Here is a 17,741-nt window from a genome sequence, read left to right on the forward strand (position 1 = left end):
CTAGCCTTTGACCTGCCCTGATATACACAGTATTAATATGGCTAATCTAGTTCAGTTTCTGATCAATGGTAACCCCCATGATGTTGATTGTGGGGGGATTCAGCGATGGTAATGCCATTGAATGTCAAGGGTGATGGTTAGGTCCTCTCTTGTAGGAGATGGTCATTACCTGGCACTTGAATGGCACAAATGTAACTTGCCATTTATCAGCCCAAGCCTGGATATTGTCCTGGTCTTGATGCATTTGAACATGGACTGCATCATTCTCTGAGGAGTCACGAATGGTGCTGAACATTGTGCAGTCATCCGCAAACACCCCCACTTCTGACCTTATGAGGGAAGGGAAGTCATTGAAGAAGCAGCTGAAGATGGTTGGGCCTAGGACACTGCCCTGAGCAACTCCTGCACTGATGTCCTGGAGCTGAGATGATTAACCTCCAACCGCCACAACCACCTTCCTTTGTACCTGGTATGATCCCAACCAACGGAGAGTTTTCCCCTTGATTCCCATTGATTCCAGTTTAGCTAGGGCTCCGTGATGCCATGCTCAGTCAAATACTGCCTTGATATCAAGGGCAGTCACTCTCACCTCAACTCTGGCTCTTTTGTCCATGTTTGAACCAAGGCTGTAATGAGGTCAGGAGCTGAGTGATCCTGGCGGAACCCAAACAGAGCATCCATGAGCAGGTTATTGCCGAATAAGTACAGTTTAATAGCACTGTTGATGACTCCATCCATCACTTTGCTGATGATGGAGAGTAGTCTGATAGGGCGGTAATTGGCTGGGTTAGAGGCCTCAAATACCCCACTCATCCCCTCCGGATCCATCACCACCTTAACCACCCCCCCCCCCCCCCCCCCCCCCCCAAACCTGGTCCCTCACTCTGCCAATCTCCCTAGCTGCTGCCTGCTTCCTCAACTGATGGGCTAGCATCCTACTTGTCTTCTCCCCATATTCATACACTTCCCCTCTGGCCTTCCTGAACTGCCCCACCGCCTTCCCTATTGACACTCACTCAAACTCCATCTGGAGCCTCTGCCTCTCCTTCAATAACTCCTCCTCCGGGACCACTCAGTACCTCCTATCCACCCTCAAGATCTCCTCAACCAACACAGCCCTCCCTTGCCACTTCACCCCCTCCCTGTGCGCCGGAATCGAGATAAACTTCCCCTAACTACAGCCTTCAGTGCCTTCCATGAAGTGATGGCTGTGACCTCCCCCTTCATTCACCTTCACCTATCTGGGACGTACACATTAACCAGGATACCGGTATCCCTTCCAACTTCCTGCTAATCACCACATACCTACCCATCAGATCAGCCACAACGCTCCCCATCTCAAACGTCACCCTCTTGTTGATCAACACGACCATCTCTCTCGTCTTCATATCCAGCCCCGAGTGAAACACCTGCACCTTCCCCCATCAGCTTCTCCACATGCTTGGCTGCCTCTGCACTTTCGATGCCTTTGCGCATCCCCGCGATTCTCAGATTCTGCCTCCTGGAGCGGTTCTCAAGGTTCTCCAACTTCGCGCTCAGCCTTTGCTGACTGATCAACAGCATCCCCATCTCTGCCTTCAGTCAGGTCAGACGATCCTCATGCTCCACCACCGACTCCTCCACCTTTTGGATTGCCATTCCTCCTGCCACTTCTCCATCTGCTCGATCGCCACCCTAAGCAGCTGCATCACCTTGGCCAAATCCTCTAAGGCCACCTTCCTCTGCTGCTAGAATCTGCCATTTAGGAACTCCACCAGCTGCTTCGTCAACCACTGGGAGGGGAGCGCTGCGCCCTTGCTCTCCGCTATCTTCACCTGTGTCGCACCACAAAAACTTTCCTGCTCCAACTGCTCTCTCTTCCTTGTGGCACTCCTCGCCCGATGAGCCATATCCAGCCCCACCAGAGGAGTATTGCATTCCCTGGACATTCGTGCACCTTTTGCCCGCAAACACCACATAGCTGGGGAAGGACTGAAAAAATCCACCTCGAGCGGGAGCCACTAAATGTGCGACCATTCTCCATGGCCACCACAGGAAGTTCCTGCTAGAGCATTTTGGGGATGTAACTTGGCAGAGTAAATGAAGGGGAAGCAATGGATATCCTATATTTGGACTTTCAAAAGACACTTGATTAGGTGCCACACAAATGTAAAGGGATCCTGAAATTGGGGATAATATGTTAGCATGGATAGAGGATTGGTTAGAAAATGGAGAACAGAGAGTCGCTGAGTAAATAGGTAATTTTCAAGTTGGCAGGTTATGACTGATGAAGCGACTTTGACACAGTAGATGCTGACATGCTGGAGAGTCCGGGACTAAGAGACACAGGATAGGACCGCAGTGAGAAATTTCTTCACTCATAGGGTTACGAATCTTTAGAATGATCTATCCCAGAGAGCTGTGGATGCTCGGGCATTGATTTTATTCAAGACTGAAAAAGATTTTGCACTCATGCAAAATGGCGATTGGACGGAAATTGGGGTTAAGTTCGAAAATCAGTCATGATCTTCTTGAATGTAGGGTAGGCTCCAGGGGTCATACAGCCTATCCCCGTTCCACATCTTATCTTCTGTTCTGATGCTGCTTAGCTTGCCAAATATTTGCAATTAGTTTTCACTAAGATTGTCACATATTGCCAGCAGGGAAAAAAAAGTATAGAGCTATAATAGAGTTCAGGAGGCAACTGATCATTAATCATGTGAGCAGTTGTGAATGTTTGTTGTGCCCTTGGTGCTTGCTTTTAAGTATAATACTAAATATCAGCAAAGGGTTTTGTAAAAATAGGTTAAAGTCGAAACATGACGTGCTTATTGTTATCCAGCATTAGCACTTAATAGCTGGAAATTCTCTGTCCTTAAACTAGTGAGTTTTCAATGCGAAGCTCTGTGTTTCAGACTGTGAGGTAACATCTGCCATCTACCAAGCATGGGCAGACTTGTTTATCCTTTTGAACACAATTCTACGGAAAGGTGGTCAGGATGTGCTCCCTGCACTCGTAACTGCAGTGGAAAAGCAGTGGACTGCTCTCACAGGTAATATTAACCAGCTAATGTGTGCGTCTTCTACATTCAAGAGATCAGATTTTCCCCTTGGTTACTTGATATCAGTGGTGCCTGCATGAGCTAATGCACCATTTCCATGTGTGTGCCTTGCAACAAAATATTTTAGGAATAAATTTGATTTGTGTAACGAAATTTGAATCCAGACTGAATAAGTATTATTCCTGTTGATTTTTTTTTTTAATTTCAGATTTAAGTATACAATTCTTATTGTAGGGACCTTGCACAGAGTTTGATACTGTTTGAAGCCAGTTTCGCAGCACCTATGGTCTGTTGCTGCATATACTCACTTGTGTGTGTGCAATCTCAACCCACCGCTGCCACTTTTCATGTGATACAGAAACGAGTTAGCCACTTTAAAACCTATAGATTGGCGATCATTGAGGCGCATTTAAAAGTTAGTTTTGATTTGCACAAACTGTACATATTACAAAGATGGTGCAGTGTAAGCAGCAGGCTGTTTGGCACCCTGGGTAGATCTCTAATTCAACGCATCCAATATTGAAGTGTCACCTACCTCTGCTTTTCTCAAGCTTTCCTTATAATTAATCTCTGTGGGATAAAATTCATCATTGTAAGCACCTGGAATTTAGCATGCAACACTGCCGAAATATTTTGATATATTTTATGATTTGTTTTCTCATGTAGCAGTTGCACATTGAGGGCCAAAACATCTTGTCAGCTGTTAAAATTGATCATTCTTTCTTTCCCAAACATCAGTGGAAATGTTTGAGTGCACGTTTGTAATCTTTTTTAAAAAGGGTGAACAAGAATTTCTCTTCGTTCATCGTGCGTTTTCCTGTTGCATAATGAACTTGGCAAAATTGGCAACTTCCACTGGGGTGTAATTTTGTGGGTGCTGACAACCCTTACGTCTGCTGTTATTCATGGGTAAATCATGAAGCTGACCATTTGCGGGCTACTCAATTGTGGGAGGCATAACAGCAGAGGCTTCCCTATTCTTTCGGTCACTGTCTGTATCCAGTACTTTCCAGCTATAGGTTGGCATATGGTGATTAGTAGCAAACATCTGTGCCGAAACCTGCCCTGAATATCCTGGAAACACCACGTCCAATTGTAGCTTCCTAATTCCAAAAGAGTCCAAAAAAGTGCAAGTTAGGTGGATTGGCCATGTTAAATTGTCCCCTAGTGTCCAGGGATGTGGAGGTTAGGTGGGGTTGCGGGGATAGGGTGGGGCAGAGGAGTGGCCTTGGGTCGGGTGTTCTTTCAGAGGCTCAGTGCAGACTCGATGGGCCGAATGGCTTCCTTCTGACTAAGGATTCTATGATTAATGTCAATGCAAGATTAAACCCAAGCCATTTTCGGCCTTTCTGTACCAAGAGATTTACGTTTGTATTGTTTAATTATTTGTTTGTCTTTTAGATACGATTTCCTTGTGCATTCAGCAGTCGACCAGCAGACCCTGTTTGTATGCCGTATCCTTACAATTTGTTTCTCTCCTTCTGACTGAAGAGGGGAAGCAACAAATTGGAGCAGTAAACCACTCAATCAACACTCTGACTCTAAGTAAGCTTTTAGATGGAAATGAAGAGGATGAATCATCAGGCAGTCAGCTCTGTGAGAGCATATTAAAGGTACTCTGCAAATTCCAAATCAAATTAATTGTAGTTACTTTGAATGTATGAAAAATCTAAATTAACTAGCAAAAGTGCAATATTTACAATTAATCTGCTTGATTTTAGTTGTAGAGTTGAATTATTGCAAAACACCATTACAGACCTGTTTAATCTCAGCATCAAAAATTCCAGGCGACTCGTACTTTGAGCATTATTGTTAACTTTATTGGTATTTTGATCCCTAGACCTCCAGACATGGTGAAGTTGCCAGCTTTGGAAATGAACAGGACAGCTCACTCCAGTGTCAGCCATGGCTCAGTTTGCAGCACTCTTGTTTCTAAGTCAACAGTTATTGGGTTAAGTCCCCTCCAGAAACTGAAGCACAAAAGTTCAGGCTGACACTGCACTGCAACACTGCACTGTTGGAGATGCTGTCTTTCAGATAGACGAGAAACTGCTCTCTCCAATAGTCAAAAAAGTTCTAATTGGAAGTATTTTGAAGACGGGCAGGGAAGTTATTTCCAATGTCCTGGCCAATATTTGTCCCACAACCATCATTATTGAAATGGATTATCTGCTCATTAACACACTATCTGTGGGAGTTTGGTGCACGCACATTTTTTAAATGTTTCCTATGTTACAATAGGCGGCACGGTGGCACAGTAGTTAGCACTGCTGTCTCATGGTGCCAGAGACCCAGGTTCAATTCCGACATCAGGTGACCATCTGTGTGGACTTTTCACATTCTTCTCTCTCGTTTCTGTGTGCGTTTCCTCCGGGTGCTCAGGTTTCCTCTCACAGTCCAAAGATGTACGGGTTAGATAGATTGGCTATGCTAAATTGCCCCAAGTTATTGGGATAGGGTGGGGGATTGGACCTTGGTAAGGTGCTCCTTCAGAGGGTTGGTGAAGACTCAATGGGCCAAAATGGCCGCCTTCAGCGCTGTATAGATTTTATGAGTCTATGAATACTGGCAGCGCTTCAAAAGTAAATAATTGGCTGCAAAACACTGGGATGTTTTGAGGTTGTGAACGTTATTATAGAAATGCAAATCTTCCTTCATTTAATTTTCTTATTCCAGTCTCAGGATTCAGATTGGACACTGATTTAGCACCATATTGTTCCTCTCCAGGGGACAGTGCATAATGTGATAGCCAACTCAAGCGATTTTAAGCCACATGCTAAACAGTTGGCTTCTGCCTGCAATTTGAAGCAATAAATGGCCCCAAAGATTTTCCAGGGAGCGGAACCAGGTCAATGTGGGTATTTGAAAAGCTGTTGCCTGTATTTGTGGAGAAAGATTCTTGTTCTCACATTTTCTTTGATCTGTTCAAAATCTGCAAAGGGCGTGTGCCTCTGATTTTCAGATTTCGTTTTTGGATATAAAATTTCTTGCCCTTCCAGCTTTTCATGATAGAGGAACTGTCAGATTTTGCTGTGGAAATAACACTCTGGCTAACATTGCTCACAAATTCCATGTGTAGAAATCAGAACCTTCCCACGATTGAGCATGCAAATTGAGCACGGAAATCAGAAGTTACTGCCCGAGATACCAGCTCCTCCAAATGCGTCACAGTATTTTCTCGAGAGACACGCCATTCAAATATGTTGTGCAATGACTTGTGTTTATATCAGAGATTGGTTAGAAATTCGCTGAAAGAAGTTGGTCCTTTTCCAGTCCAGTGTATATAGCCTTTAATGGCGAGATAGGTCTTCAATATTGCCAAACAACCCCGGAAAAGTAACTTCCAAGTGCAGCAATTCCTTCAAATTTTGGCTATTGTTGGATATTTGAAAAATAAATGTACTTATTTTTATGTCTTTCTTTCATCCGTATATTTCTTCTCTTTCTGTCCCTCTCTTTCACTTTCTGTATTTGATTTGGCACTAAATTGGATAACATTTCTTGATTCAGACTGAGCTACATAGTTGCTTGTCCTGTTTACAAGGGTCCCAGATGCCTTTTAGAGCAAGGGGCACTTTTTGGTTCCATAATTTACAATATAATTCAGTACAAAAGCCTGTGGAAAGTGTATGTAGGAGTGCACGCGTTATGAACGGCTGACATTCACCACTGACTGCAAAACCTTGCCAAATGAATATCAAGCTTTAAAAAAGACTTTGCTCTTATATACTGCTTTCAGTTAACTAATCACTAATAAATGCAATAAAGAATTAATAAGTACATGAAAAGAAAAGGGAAAAAAAGAAAATACATAATAGGGCAAAACAAGATACACAATGTAATTACATAAACACCAGCATCGGGTGAAGCACACAGGGGTACAGTGTTAATGAGGTCAGTCGATAAGAGGGTCGTTTATACTGTACATTACCACCTTTAAGATAGAGTTCAAAACTACATTCAGCTGCTGTGCATGTTTCAGTATCTACCGTTTGCTGTATTTGCTCTATGACCCACGGGGGGCGGGGTCTGAATATTCCCCTTATTTAATATTTTACCTTGCTTTCTGTTTTTTTTTTTGTGTAAGTATGTCATCCCTCTTGACAAAGTGACTGTTGCCAACCTGTTTGGAATCTATTTGTCAATGCTCAACAAAGTTATAAACTGTTTCTTATCCTTGGGGGAAGATCCCAAAATTTATTCTTGGCCATTCCCAGATAGCACCGCAGATTCAGTGATGCACCGCAGGAAAGCCTAATTCTTTCAGATGCATGCTCAGAGTTTCCGTGGTGTGCATTGCTTGGAAAACTCCGATCTGTTATCTAAACATACATCCATTCATCTCAGCTTCTCAAATGTATAGACCAAGAGAAATTGACAGAGAACAAGTATTGTGGAAGACACGGTAATATTATAGGGGTTGTTACTATGAATTAAAAATATGTGCCCCTACTTGTTCCAGCAACATGTTGGGGGGGCAGGAGTAAATTCTCTGCTAAAACAGCAAATATTCAGTTAAGACTAATTGAAATAAAACCCCAACAAGTCACTGAATCCATTAATGAGAAGTGAAAAGCTTCTACTTATTTGTTTAGCTGCTGAAATTGTACATGTCGTCCAATTGACTAGCAAATGTGAATATGAGAAACTCAGTTTGAAAGAATACTCTGGATTAATTCCTTGCTATATCTTCTCTTTGTCCTTGCAGTAAGCTTTGGTTTAATTGTGTGTACGTTGATATATTTCATTGCATTTTTTGAGTGGAGACACGTACTCAAATACTTGAGAGTAACAAAAGTAGACTTGAAGAGAATCTGTGACCAAGGATATAGAACGAGTTGAAACCAAAATTAAATAAGAGAAAGAAACATTGACATTTCTACTCCAGTATTCTGAAAAATAAATGTATTTTTCAGTTACGTCTGGTTGATTTACTTGTGGCTTTTCTGTTATTTTTTTGTAGAGCTATGAGGGTAAATCATCTGGCGATGCTCACAGGAAGGTTGCAGCGAGTGCTCTTGCAGCATTGCTTCCTGTAAGCGTTTGTGCACAGAAGCATGCCTTGCAGGGTAAGTCATCAAAATATTCCAGTGCACTTGTAAAATTAATCTTGAGCTGCCTTTGGTTGGATTATCTCAACATGGGAGTTATCAAAAAAAAATAATGAGATATTATATGAACCAAAAAGAAAGCTATGTCGAAATCCACCTTCAGGACATTGCATCACTAACCATCCTCTCCAATGACGAGTAAAGGTCGCAAGTGAAATGAATTGTAACATTCTCAATCTGTTCACTGGTGGTCATGAGTTTGTAGTTTGTGTGTGCCAGCTTGGATTCAAGGCCATAACAGCTTGGTTTCAAGGAGAATGAAAGGGGTATTGGGGCTATGTGAGAACTGATCTTTCTGGTCAGCAGCATGCATTATTTTTTAATCCTGATCGTTGTTACAATTTACAAATAGGAAGGGGTAGAAGGAGGAAAAATATGTATCTTCATTCATTATCCATCACAAACTTCAAGAATAGAACCCAGCATTGATGGGATCCAAAGTAAGAATATACTTATGTGGTGCATTGTTGATGAATAGTATCGCATGGGTAATGTCATAAATCGTTCCAGGATCTGTGACGTTTGACTCTTCAATCTTTCTGAAGGTCTTGTTCTTTGCATTTATACCTCTCAGCCGCAATAGTTTGGGAAATACTAGCAGTGACCAAACACCACAGTTGGATGAGAAGTCAAATGTTACATTTGGACTTGAAGACATTCCAGTTGACAACTTGATTATTTAAAGCTGATAACAGTTAGGCAGCCTCTTCTGTGTCACAAATATCGAGACCATCCTTCAGCTGCCTCTGCCACACCACTCCTTCCCATTGCCTCCAAACCAAACCCTCCTCCATAGAACTGAACCCACATCTTTCATTATTTTATCACCTATTTCCCCTCATGCCTTCTCTGAGCTCATGACACCTACCTGATGGTTGACTGACTCCATTTGCACTAATCACCCAACTTCCCTTCTGAGCCCACATGCTAACTGGCATTGTGAATGGTTGCTCCTCCTCTAATATTGTCTCGTCCAGTTCAAAACCATCATCGTTGGCCGAACCTTTCCGGCCCTTCCTGCTGACAGGATCTTCTAGTCGAGTGGCGACATTCCGCGGCGCATTATCCGGCGGCGGAGGGTGAAAGGCATGTTGTCCCCATAGACTGGAAGATTCCGCCGGTGGCCAATGGTGGGCCGCGTTCATCCCTGACAATATGCTGCTCGGGGTCCGATAATCCCGCCCATTATCCTTGAACATGCCTTATCTGTCCTTGAAAATCACCGACCCATCTCTAACTTCTGTTCCTTCTCTATAACCCAGATCCAAGTCCGTCTTTCATACAACTTTATGTTTGATTATCTCTAATCAGGCTTCCGTCCTGCTATAGCACTGTAAGGGATTTCAATCAGTCACACATTAAGTCTGCTGTGACAATTATGGTTCATTGTTCCACTTTGCCCTTCTCAGCCTTTCTCCAAATTTTGACATGGTTTAATCTAATAATCCTCCTGTGGTGCAGCCTCCATTGTCCAGCACAGTGGGATTACCTGCACATCATTTATTCAATCGTAGCAAGGTTATCTCCAGCAATTAACTACTCCTTCCCCCACACTGTTAATTCTGGAGCCCCCAAGGATCTAGCCTTGACCTGCTCCTTGCCCTCAACATGCTGCTGCTTGATGACGTCATCCTAAGGCATGGTTCATATTCCACACGTTAACTGATGATACCCCACTCTGCCACTCCACATCTTCTTTCTACCTGTCCACTGTCCCATCTTTTCTAATATTTGCGCCACACGAGTGGCAATGACCATCTCCAATAAGCGATAATCGAACTATCTTCCCTTAACATTCAGTGGCATTACCATCACTGAATACCCCATTATAAACATCCTGGGGTTACCATTGACCAGAAACTGACAACTAGCCATGTGAATACTGTGGCTACAAGAGCAGGTCAGAGGTGAAGAATGCTGGGTAAGTAGCTCACGTCCTGACTCCCCAAAACCTGTCCTACAAGGCACAAGTTAGGAGTGTGATGATATACTCCCCACTTGCCTGGATGAGTGCAGCTCCAACAACACTCAAGAAGCTCAACACCATCGAGGACCAAGCAGCCCACTTGATTGGCAGCTCTTCCACTAACATTCACACCATCCACCACTAATGCACAGTAGCAGCATTGTGTAGCATCTACAGAATGCATTGCAGGATAACACCTTTCAAACGCATGACAACTCTCGACTAAAGGAACATGGGCAGTAGATACATGGTAACACCACCTGGAAGTTCCCCTCCAAGTCACTCACAATCCTGACTTGGAAGTATATCACCATTCCTTCAGTGTCACTGGGTAAAACTTTTGGAACTCCCTCCCTCATAATGAGAGTGGCACAGTGGTTAGCACTGCTGCCTCAGCGGCAGGGACCCAGGTTCAATTCCCGGATGACTGTGGAGTTTGCACGTTCTCCCCGTGTCTGCATGCGTTTCCATTGGGTTGACCAGTTTCCTTCCACAGTCCAAGGATGTGCAGGTTCGATGGGTTGGCCATGATAAACAAAATGCTCCTTAGTGTCCAAGGCTGTGCCGGTTAGGTGAGGGAGTAGGCTAGAGTGGAGTGCTCTTTCAGAGGGTTGGTGCACACACGATAGGCCGAATGGCGTCCCGAATTGTAGGGGTTCTATGACCATACTGGGTGTACTTACACCAAATGGACTGCAGTGGTTCAAGAAGGCAGCTAGATAATTGCAAGGACAATTAGGAGTGGGTAATATGCTGGCCTAGCCAACGAGACTCGGTAGCATTATGAATTGCTTCACAGCTCCAGGGTCCCAGGTTCGATTCCGGCTTGGGTCACTGTCTGTGCGGAGTCTGCACATCCTCCCCGTGAGTGGGTGGGTTTCCTCCGGGTGCTCCAGTTTCCTCCCACAGTCCAAAGATGTGCAGGTTAGGGGGATTGGCCATGATAAATTGCCCTTAGTGTCCAAAATTGCCCTTAGTGCTGGGTGGAGTTACTGGGTTATGGGGTAGGGTGGAGGTGGTGACCTTGGCCAGTGTTCTCTTTCCAAGACTCGATGGGCCGAATGGCCTCCTGTACTTTAAATTCTATGAAACCCACATCCCATAAAAATGAATATTAAAAAAAGAGATTCCTCGAGCTAGACATTGGTAAAACAAATCACCTTCAGTCACACCATAAATTTACAATGCATACTTTGTATTTGAACTCCTTCATGACTTTACTCCTTCCCTGTTCTTCACATTCTCTAGTACTATAGCTGGCTGAGAACTCTGCATTACTCTGAATTTTGCCATTGGTACATCTTCGATTCCTTTTGCCTGCCCATTGTCTTTCGTGTCTTCAACTTTCTATTCCCTTGCTCTTAATTTCCCTGCCTCAACCTCTCTGCCAAGACTCATCTGTAAAATATTTTAAACCAAGTTTTTAATGCACCCAACCCTCAAAGTTTATTCTTTTTGGCTCATTGTCCTTTTTTGTCTAATTACATTTCTATGAATGTCCTTTATCCTCATTAAAACATTATATAAAAGGAACTTGTTATTATCTTGCACTCTATAACTGTTTTTCATTAAAATGGAAAAGGTTTGTGCATTACGTTCAAATTCAGTTGATTCTGGCTTTTTAGTAGTCTATTGAAATTGTTCCATTTCCTGCAGTGTTGAACCGCTATTTTGGTTCTGGCTGCAATAGTAATTTATAGTGAAGTATCTTTAGTGTCTAACTGACATTAATTTAAAATTAGTTCTGTTGAAGTTCTCGTTATGCTATTTAACTCTCTGACCTACTTCAAATTTGTGTCACTTAAGGATCTTTTATACAAAATTGTATCACTTAAGGATCTTCCAACTATTTGGAAATTGTGTCCAGTCAGATCCTCAAGTTATTGCATCCATCATTCCGACTTGTTCAAACAACTGGATGTAAATTCCTTTCACCGAAGGCTAGACTGTTTTTATCACTTGCGTCCATTGGTAAAGTTAGGGATGTGCAAGGCTTTTATTGTATTTGATTTGTCACTTTGTGGAGTGATCCTCCAGACACGCCCAAATATTTAACCCAAAATTGCTTCCAAATTTACTTTGAATCAGAAAATTGCCCTCAAACATTTTACCCACCTTTTGAATAAGTCAGAAACTTAATGCCATTGCCGCCAAGACCTTCTGACAGTTATTCACTTCTAACATGCAAGAGCTCAAAGACTGGTAAGCAGCAGATTGCCATGCGATGGTTAAGTGTATTCTACATACTGCCAGCCTACAGAGGAACAGCACAAGGGCAAGTTGACGACCTCTATGCCATCTATTCTGGAACGCTCATTCAGATGTCAATGATAGTGCATGTAAGGTTGCTGTTTGGAACAACTGTTGTACATTTACTATCATGTAGATTTAACTGCCACTATTGTATCATTAGTGAGTCAGCTTCAAAACCTGGGGGTTTAATGAAAATGAAAATTGCTTATTGTCACAAGTAGGTTTCAAATTAAGTTACTGTGAAAAGCCCCTAGTCGCCACATTCCGGCGCCTGTTCGGGGAGGCTGTTCCGGGAACAGGCGCCGGAATGTGGCGACTAGGGGCTTTTCACAGTAACTTAATTTAAAACCTGCTTATGAGAATAAGCAATTTTGCTACCTCCTACACAGGAGTTGTTCCTTTCCAAAATCAAGGTATAAGAGTGCAGAATTAAGATGCTGAATTATCTACTACTTAGGGTATTTGTCATTGTTTTACAGATATGCATTTCACGTAAAACTTTAAAAAAAAAATAATTTTTATTGAAAATTTTTAAATTTATACAACAACATCAAACCATACTAAAATACCAACGATAACCGTAATGACAACAATCATGAACCTTCGCCCCTCCTCAATGAGCAACCCAACATATTAACAACAACTTAAATTAATACAATGTTAAGTTACATAACCGTAGCGAAAAAAAATAGAAACTATAATAAGTAAACCCCCCCCTCCGGATTGCTGCTGCTATTGACCAAGATACCTATCTTTGAGCCAGGAAGTCCAGAAAAGGCTGCCACCGTTTGTAGAACCCTTGTACTGATCCTCTCAGGGCAAATTTGACCCTTTCCAACTTTATAAATCCTGCCATGTCATTGACCCAGGTCTCCACACTTGGGGGCCTCGCATCCTTCCACTGCAGCAAGATCCTCCGCCGAGCTACTAGGGACGTAAAGGCCAGGACACCGGCCTCTTTCGCCTCCTGCACTCCCGGCTCCATCGCAACTCCGAAAATTGCGAGTCCCCACCCTGGTTTGACCCTGGATCCAACCACCCTCGACACCATCCCCGCCACCCCCTTCCAGAATTCTTCCAGTGCTGGGCATGCCCAGAACATATGGGCATGATTCGCTGGACTCCCCGAACATCTGGTGCACCTGTCCTCACCCCCAAAGAACCTACTCATCCTAGTCCCGGACATGTGGGCCCGGTGCAGCACCTTAATTTGGATGAGACTAAGCCTCGCACATGAAGAGGAAGAGTTGACTCTCTCCAAGGCATCCGCCCAAGTCCCGTCCTCTATCTGCTCCCCAAGTTCCCCCTCCCATTTAGCCTTCAGCTCCTCCACTGACGTCTCCTCCACCTCCTGCATTACCTTAGAGATGTCAGACACCTTCCCCTCTCAGACCCACACCCCCGAAAGCACTCTGTCCATCATCCCCCGCGAGGGCAGCAAAGGGAATCCCTCTACCTGTTGCCTAGCAAACGCCTTTACCTGCAAGTATCTGAACATGTTCCCTTGGGGAAGCCCAAATTTATCTTCCAGTTCCCCCAGGCCCGCAAACCTCCCGCCAATAAACAGGTCCCTCAATTTACTGATGGCCACCCTTTGCCACCCCCTAAATCCCCCATCCTTGTTCCCCGGGATGAAACGATGATTGCCACCCAATGGAGCCTCCATCGAGCCCCCAGTTTCCCCCCTATGCCGTCTCCACTGTCCCCAGATTCTTAGGGTCGCCGCCACCACCGGGCTCGTGGCAAACCTCTTAGGGGAGAGCGGCAACGGCGCCGTTACCATGGCACCCAGGCTCGTACCTCTACATGACGCCATCTCCATTCTTTTCCACGCCGCCCCTCCCCCCTCCATCACCCATTTATGCACCATTGACACATTGGCCGCCCAATAGTACCCCAAAAGGTTGGGCAGCGCCAGTCCGCCTCTATCCCTCCCTCCAGGAAAACCCTCTTCACTCTTGGAGTCCCATGTGCCCACACAAAGCTCAATATACTGCTAGTCACTCTCCTAAAGAAGGCCCTGGGGATAAAGATGGGCAGGCACTGAAAGAGGAACAAGAACCTCGGAAGCACCGTCATTTTGACGGACTGCACCCTCCCCGCCAACGATAATGGCAGCATGTCCCACCTCCTTGAACTCCTCCTCCATCTGATCTACAAGTCTGGTGAACTTATGTTTGTGAAGAGTCCCCCAGTCCCTGGCCACCTGCACCCCCAGGTACCTAAAACTCTCCCCTGCCCGCCTAAGCGGGAGCCTACCAATTCCTTCCTCCTGGTCTCCAGGGTGCTCCACAAATACCTCACTCTTGCCTAAATTTAGTTTATAACCTGAAAAGGTCCCAAACTCAACTAGCAGCTCCATCACCCCCGGCATCCCTCCCACCGGGTCCGCCACATACAGTAACAGGTCATCGGCATACGACACCCTATGTTCCTCCCCACCTCGCACCAAACCTCTCCACCTCTCTGAATCCCTCAACGCCATCGCCAGCAGCTCGATTGTCAATGCAAACAACAAGGGGGACAGGGGGCAACCCTGCCTGGTCCCTCGGTAAAGCCCGAAGTACTCCGACCTCCTCCCATTCGTTGCCACGCACGCCATCGGGGCCTCATATAGCAGCCTCACCCATCTAATAAACCCTTCACCAAATCCAAACCTCCCCAACACCTCCCATAAGTACCCCCACTCCACTCTATCGAAGGCCTTCTCCGCATCCAGCGCCACCACTATCTCTGTCTCCCCTCAATCGCCGGCATCATGATGACATTCAACAATCTCCGCACATTCGTGTTCAGCTGCCTTCCCTTCACAAACCCTGTCTGGTCCTCGTGTACAACCCCTGGCACACAGTCCTCTATCCTGGTGGCCAGGATTTTTGCCAGTACCTTGGCATCTACGTTGAGGAGATATATGGGCCTGAATGATCCACACTGCTGGGGGTCCTTGTCCCTCTTTAACATTAACGAGATCAGCGCCCACGACATCGTCGGGGACAAAGTCCCCCCTTCCCACGCTTCATTAAGTGTCCGCACCAGCAAGGGGCCCACTAGGTCCACAAACTTTTTATAAAATTCCACCGGGAACCCATCCGGCCCCGGTGCCTTCCCTGACTGCATCTGCCCGATCCCCTTAACTAGCTCCTCCAGCTCAATCGGCGCACCCAACCCCTCCACCTGCTCCTCCTGCACCTTCGGGAAAGAAAGCCCGATGAGGAATCTCTCCATTCCCCTCCTCTCCCCCGTTGGCTCTGACCGGTACAGTTCCCGTAAAAGTCCTTGAAGACCTCATTCACCTCTACTCCCTCCCGCACCACATTCCCACTCTTGTCTCTCACTCCAGCAATTTCCTTTGCCGCATCCCGCTTGCGGAGCTGATGAGCCAGTATCCTACACACCTTTTCACCATGTTCGTGCACTGCCCCTTGTGTCTTCCTCCACTGTGCCTCCGCCTTTCTAGTGGTCAGCAAATCAAATTTAGCCTGCAGGCTGCGCCTCTCCCCCAACAGTCCCTCCTCTGGTGCCTCTGCGTACCTCGTGTCTACCTCCAGCATCCTTCCCACAAGTCTATCCCTCTCACTCCTCTCCCTGTGTGCCCGGATGGATATCAGCTCCCCACGAATCACTGCCTTCAGGGCTTCCCAGACCACCCCCACCTGAACCTACCCAGTATCATTCACCTCGAGGAACCCCTCAATACTTGCCCGGATCCTCCTACACACCTCCTCCTCCGCCAACAACCCCACATCCAACCGCCACAACGGGCGCTGGTCCCGCACCTCCCCCATGTCCAACTCTATCCAATGCGGAGCGTGGTCGGAGATTGCAATGGCCGAATACTCGGCCTCATCCACTCTCGGAATCAGTCCCCTGCTCACCACGAAGAAGTCTATCCGAGAGCAGACCCTATGTATGTGGGAGAAGAAAGAGTACTCCCGTGCCCTCGGCCTCACAAACCTCCATAGATCCACCCCACCTCTCTGGTCCATAAACCCTCTCAGTACCTTGGCCGCTGCTGGCCTCCTACCCGTCCTAGAGCTGGACCGATCCAGTGAAGGATCCAACACCGTATTGAAGTTCCCCCCCCCCCCCCCCCCCCCCCATGATCAGACCTCCCGCCTCTAGATCCGGGACCCGTCCCAACATACGCCTCATAAAGCCCGCATCGTCCCAATTTGGGGCATATGCACTAGCAAGTACCACCTTCTCTCCTTGTAGCCTGCCCCTAACCATAAAATACCTACCCCCCTTATCCGCCACCACCTCCGATGCCTCAAACGACACATTTTTCCTCACCAGAATCGCCACTCCCCGGTTCTTCACATCCAACCCAGAGTGGAAAACCTGCCCCACCCACCCCTTCCTCAGACGGACCTGGTCCACCACCGTCAGGTGAGTCTCCTGAAGCATTGCCACATCTGCCTTTAGCCCCCTCAGATGAGCAAGTACCCTCGACCGCTTCACCGGCCCATTCAATCCTCTCGCATTCCAGGTGACCAACCGGATCAGAGGGCGTCCCGCCCCCCTCCCCCGTCGACTAGCCATAGCCCATCGACTGCCCGCCCCAGGCCAGCACCCCCCGCCCGACCCAGTCCCCACAGCGACAGCACTTCACCTCTGTCCCCCCCGGCCCCCACCAGCTCCTTCCTGACCCTGCCAGCAGCAACCCGGTATTCCCCTTTCCCCCCCTCCCCCCCAGGCTAGGAACCCTCCTAGCCGCGAACCGTCCTCCATTGTACTTCCGTGGGTCAGCTAACTTCTGCTGACCCCGGAAACTCCCGCCAATAACCCGACCCCTCCCAAAGTGGGATCATCCCCCATCCTATCCCTCCTCCAGGCACCGCTCCAGCGCGGGGAAGAACCAGTTAAGGCCCCGTCTCCCCCCTCATCGTCTCCACCCCCCAGCCCCGTAGCGTGGGAAACCAGAGGAAAGCCCGCGCTTTCCGAACTTTATCTTCTTCTTGTAAAGCACCCCTTTCGTCCGATTAAACCCGGACTGCCGCTTAGCCACCTCCGCACTCCAATCCTGGTAGATCCGTACTACCCCATTCTCCCAGTTGCTCTCTTCACCTTCTTGGCCCAGCGCAGCACACACTCACGATCACTGAACCGGTGGAACCTCACCAGCATCGCACGTGGGGGTTCATTCTCCTTAGGCCTCCTGGCCAGTACTTTGTGTGCTCCCTCCAGCTCCAAGGGCAGATGGAAAGACCCGACCCTCACTAGCGAGTTCAGCATCGTAGCCACGTAGGTTGTCAGGTCCGACCCCTCCAGGTCCTCCGTAAGGCCCAAGATCCGCAGATTTTTCCGCCTCTTGCGGTGATCAAGCTCCTCTAAGCGGTCCTGCCACTTCTTGTGGAGTGCCTCGTGCCC

At 46.7% G+C, this 17,741-nt stretch overlaps 1 protein-coding gene across 3 annotated transcripts in view; it reads left to right on the forward strand.

The window, feature by feature from the left end:
• The window catches only part of rttn (rotatin), a 229,033-nt gene that overhangs the window by 189,516 nt on the left and 21,776 nt on the right, over window positions 1-17,741 (forward strand). For all 3 annotated transcript variants that reach the window (XM_038810072.1, XM_038810073.1, XM_038810074.1), the window contains exons 39-41: window positions 2,895-3,032; window positions 4,443-4,654; window positions 8,005-8,110. In XM_038810072.1, the coding sequence (XP_038666000.1) occupies window positions 2,895-3,032; window positions 4,443-4,654; window positions 8,005-8,110 (456 nt within the window). The remainder of the gene's footprint in view (window positions 1-2,894; window positions 3,033-4,442; window positions 4,655-8,004; window positions 8,111-17,741) is intronic.

This window comes from Scyliorhinus canicula, chromosome 10 (genome assembly GCF_902713615.1).
Source record: "Scyliorhinus canicula chromosome 10, sScyCan1.1, whole genome shotgun sequence".
In the NCBI taxonomy this organism is placed as follows: Eukaryota; Metazoa; Chordata; class Chondrichthyes; order Carcharhiniformes; family Scyliorhinidae; genus Scyliorhinus; species Scyliorhinus canicula.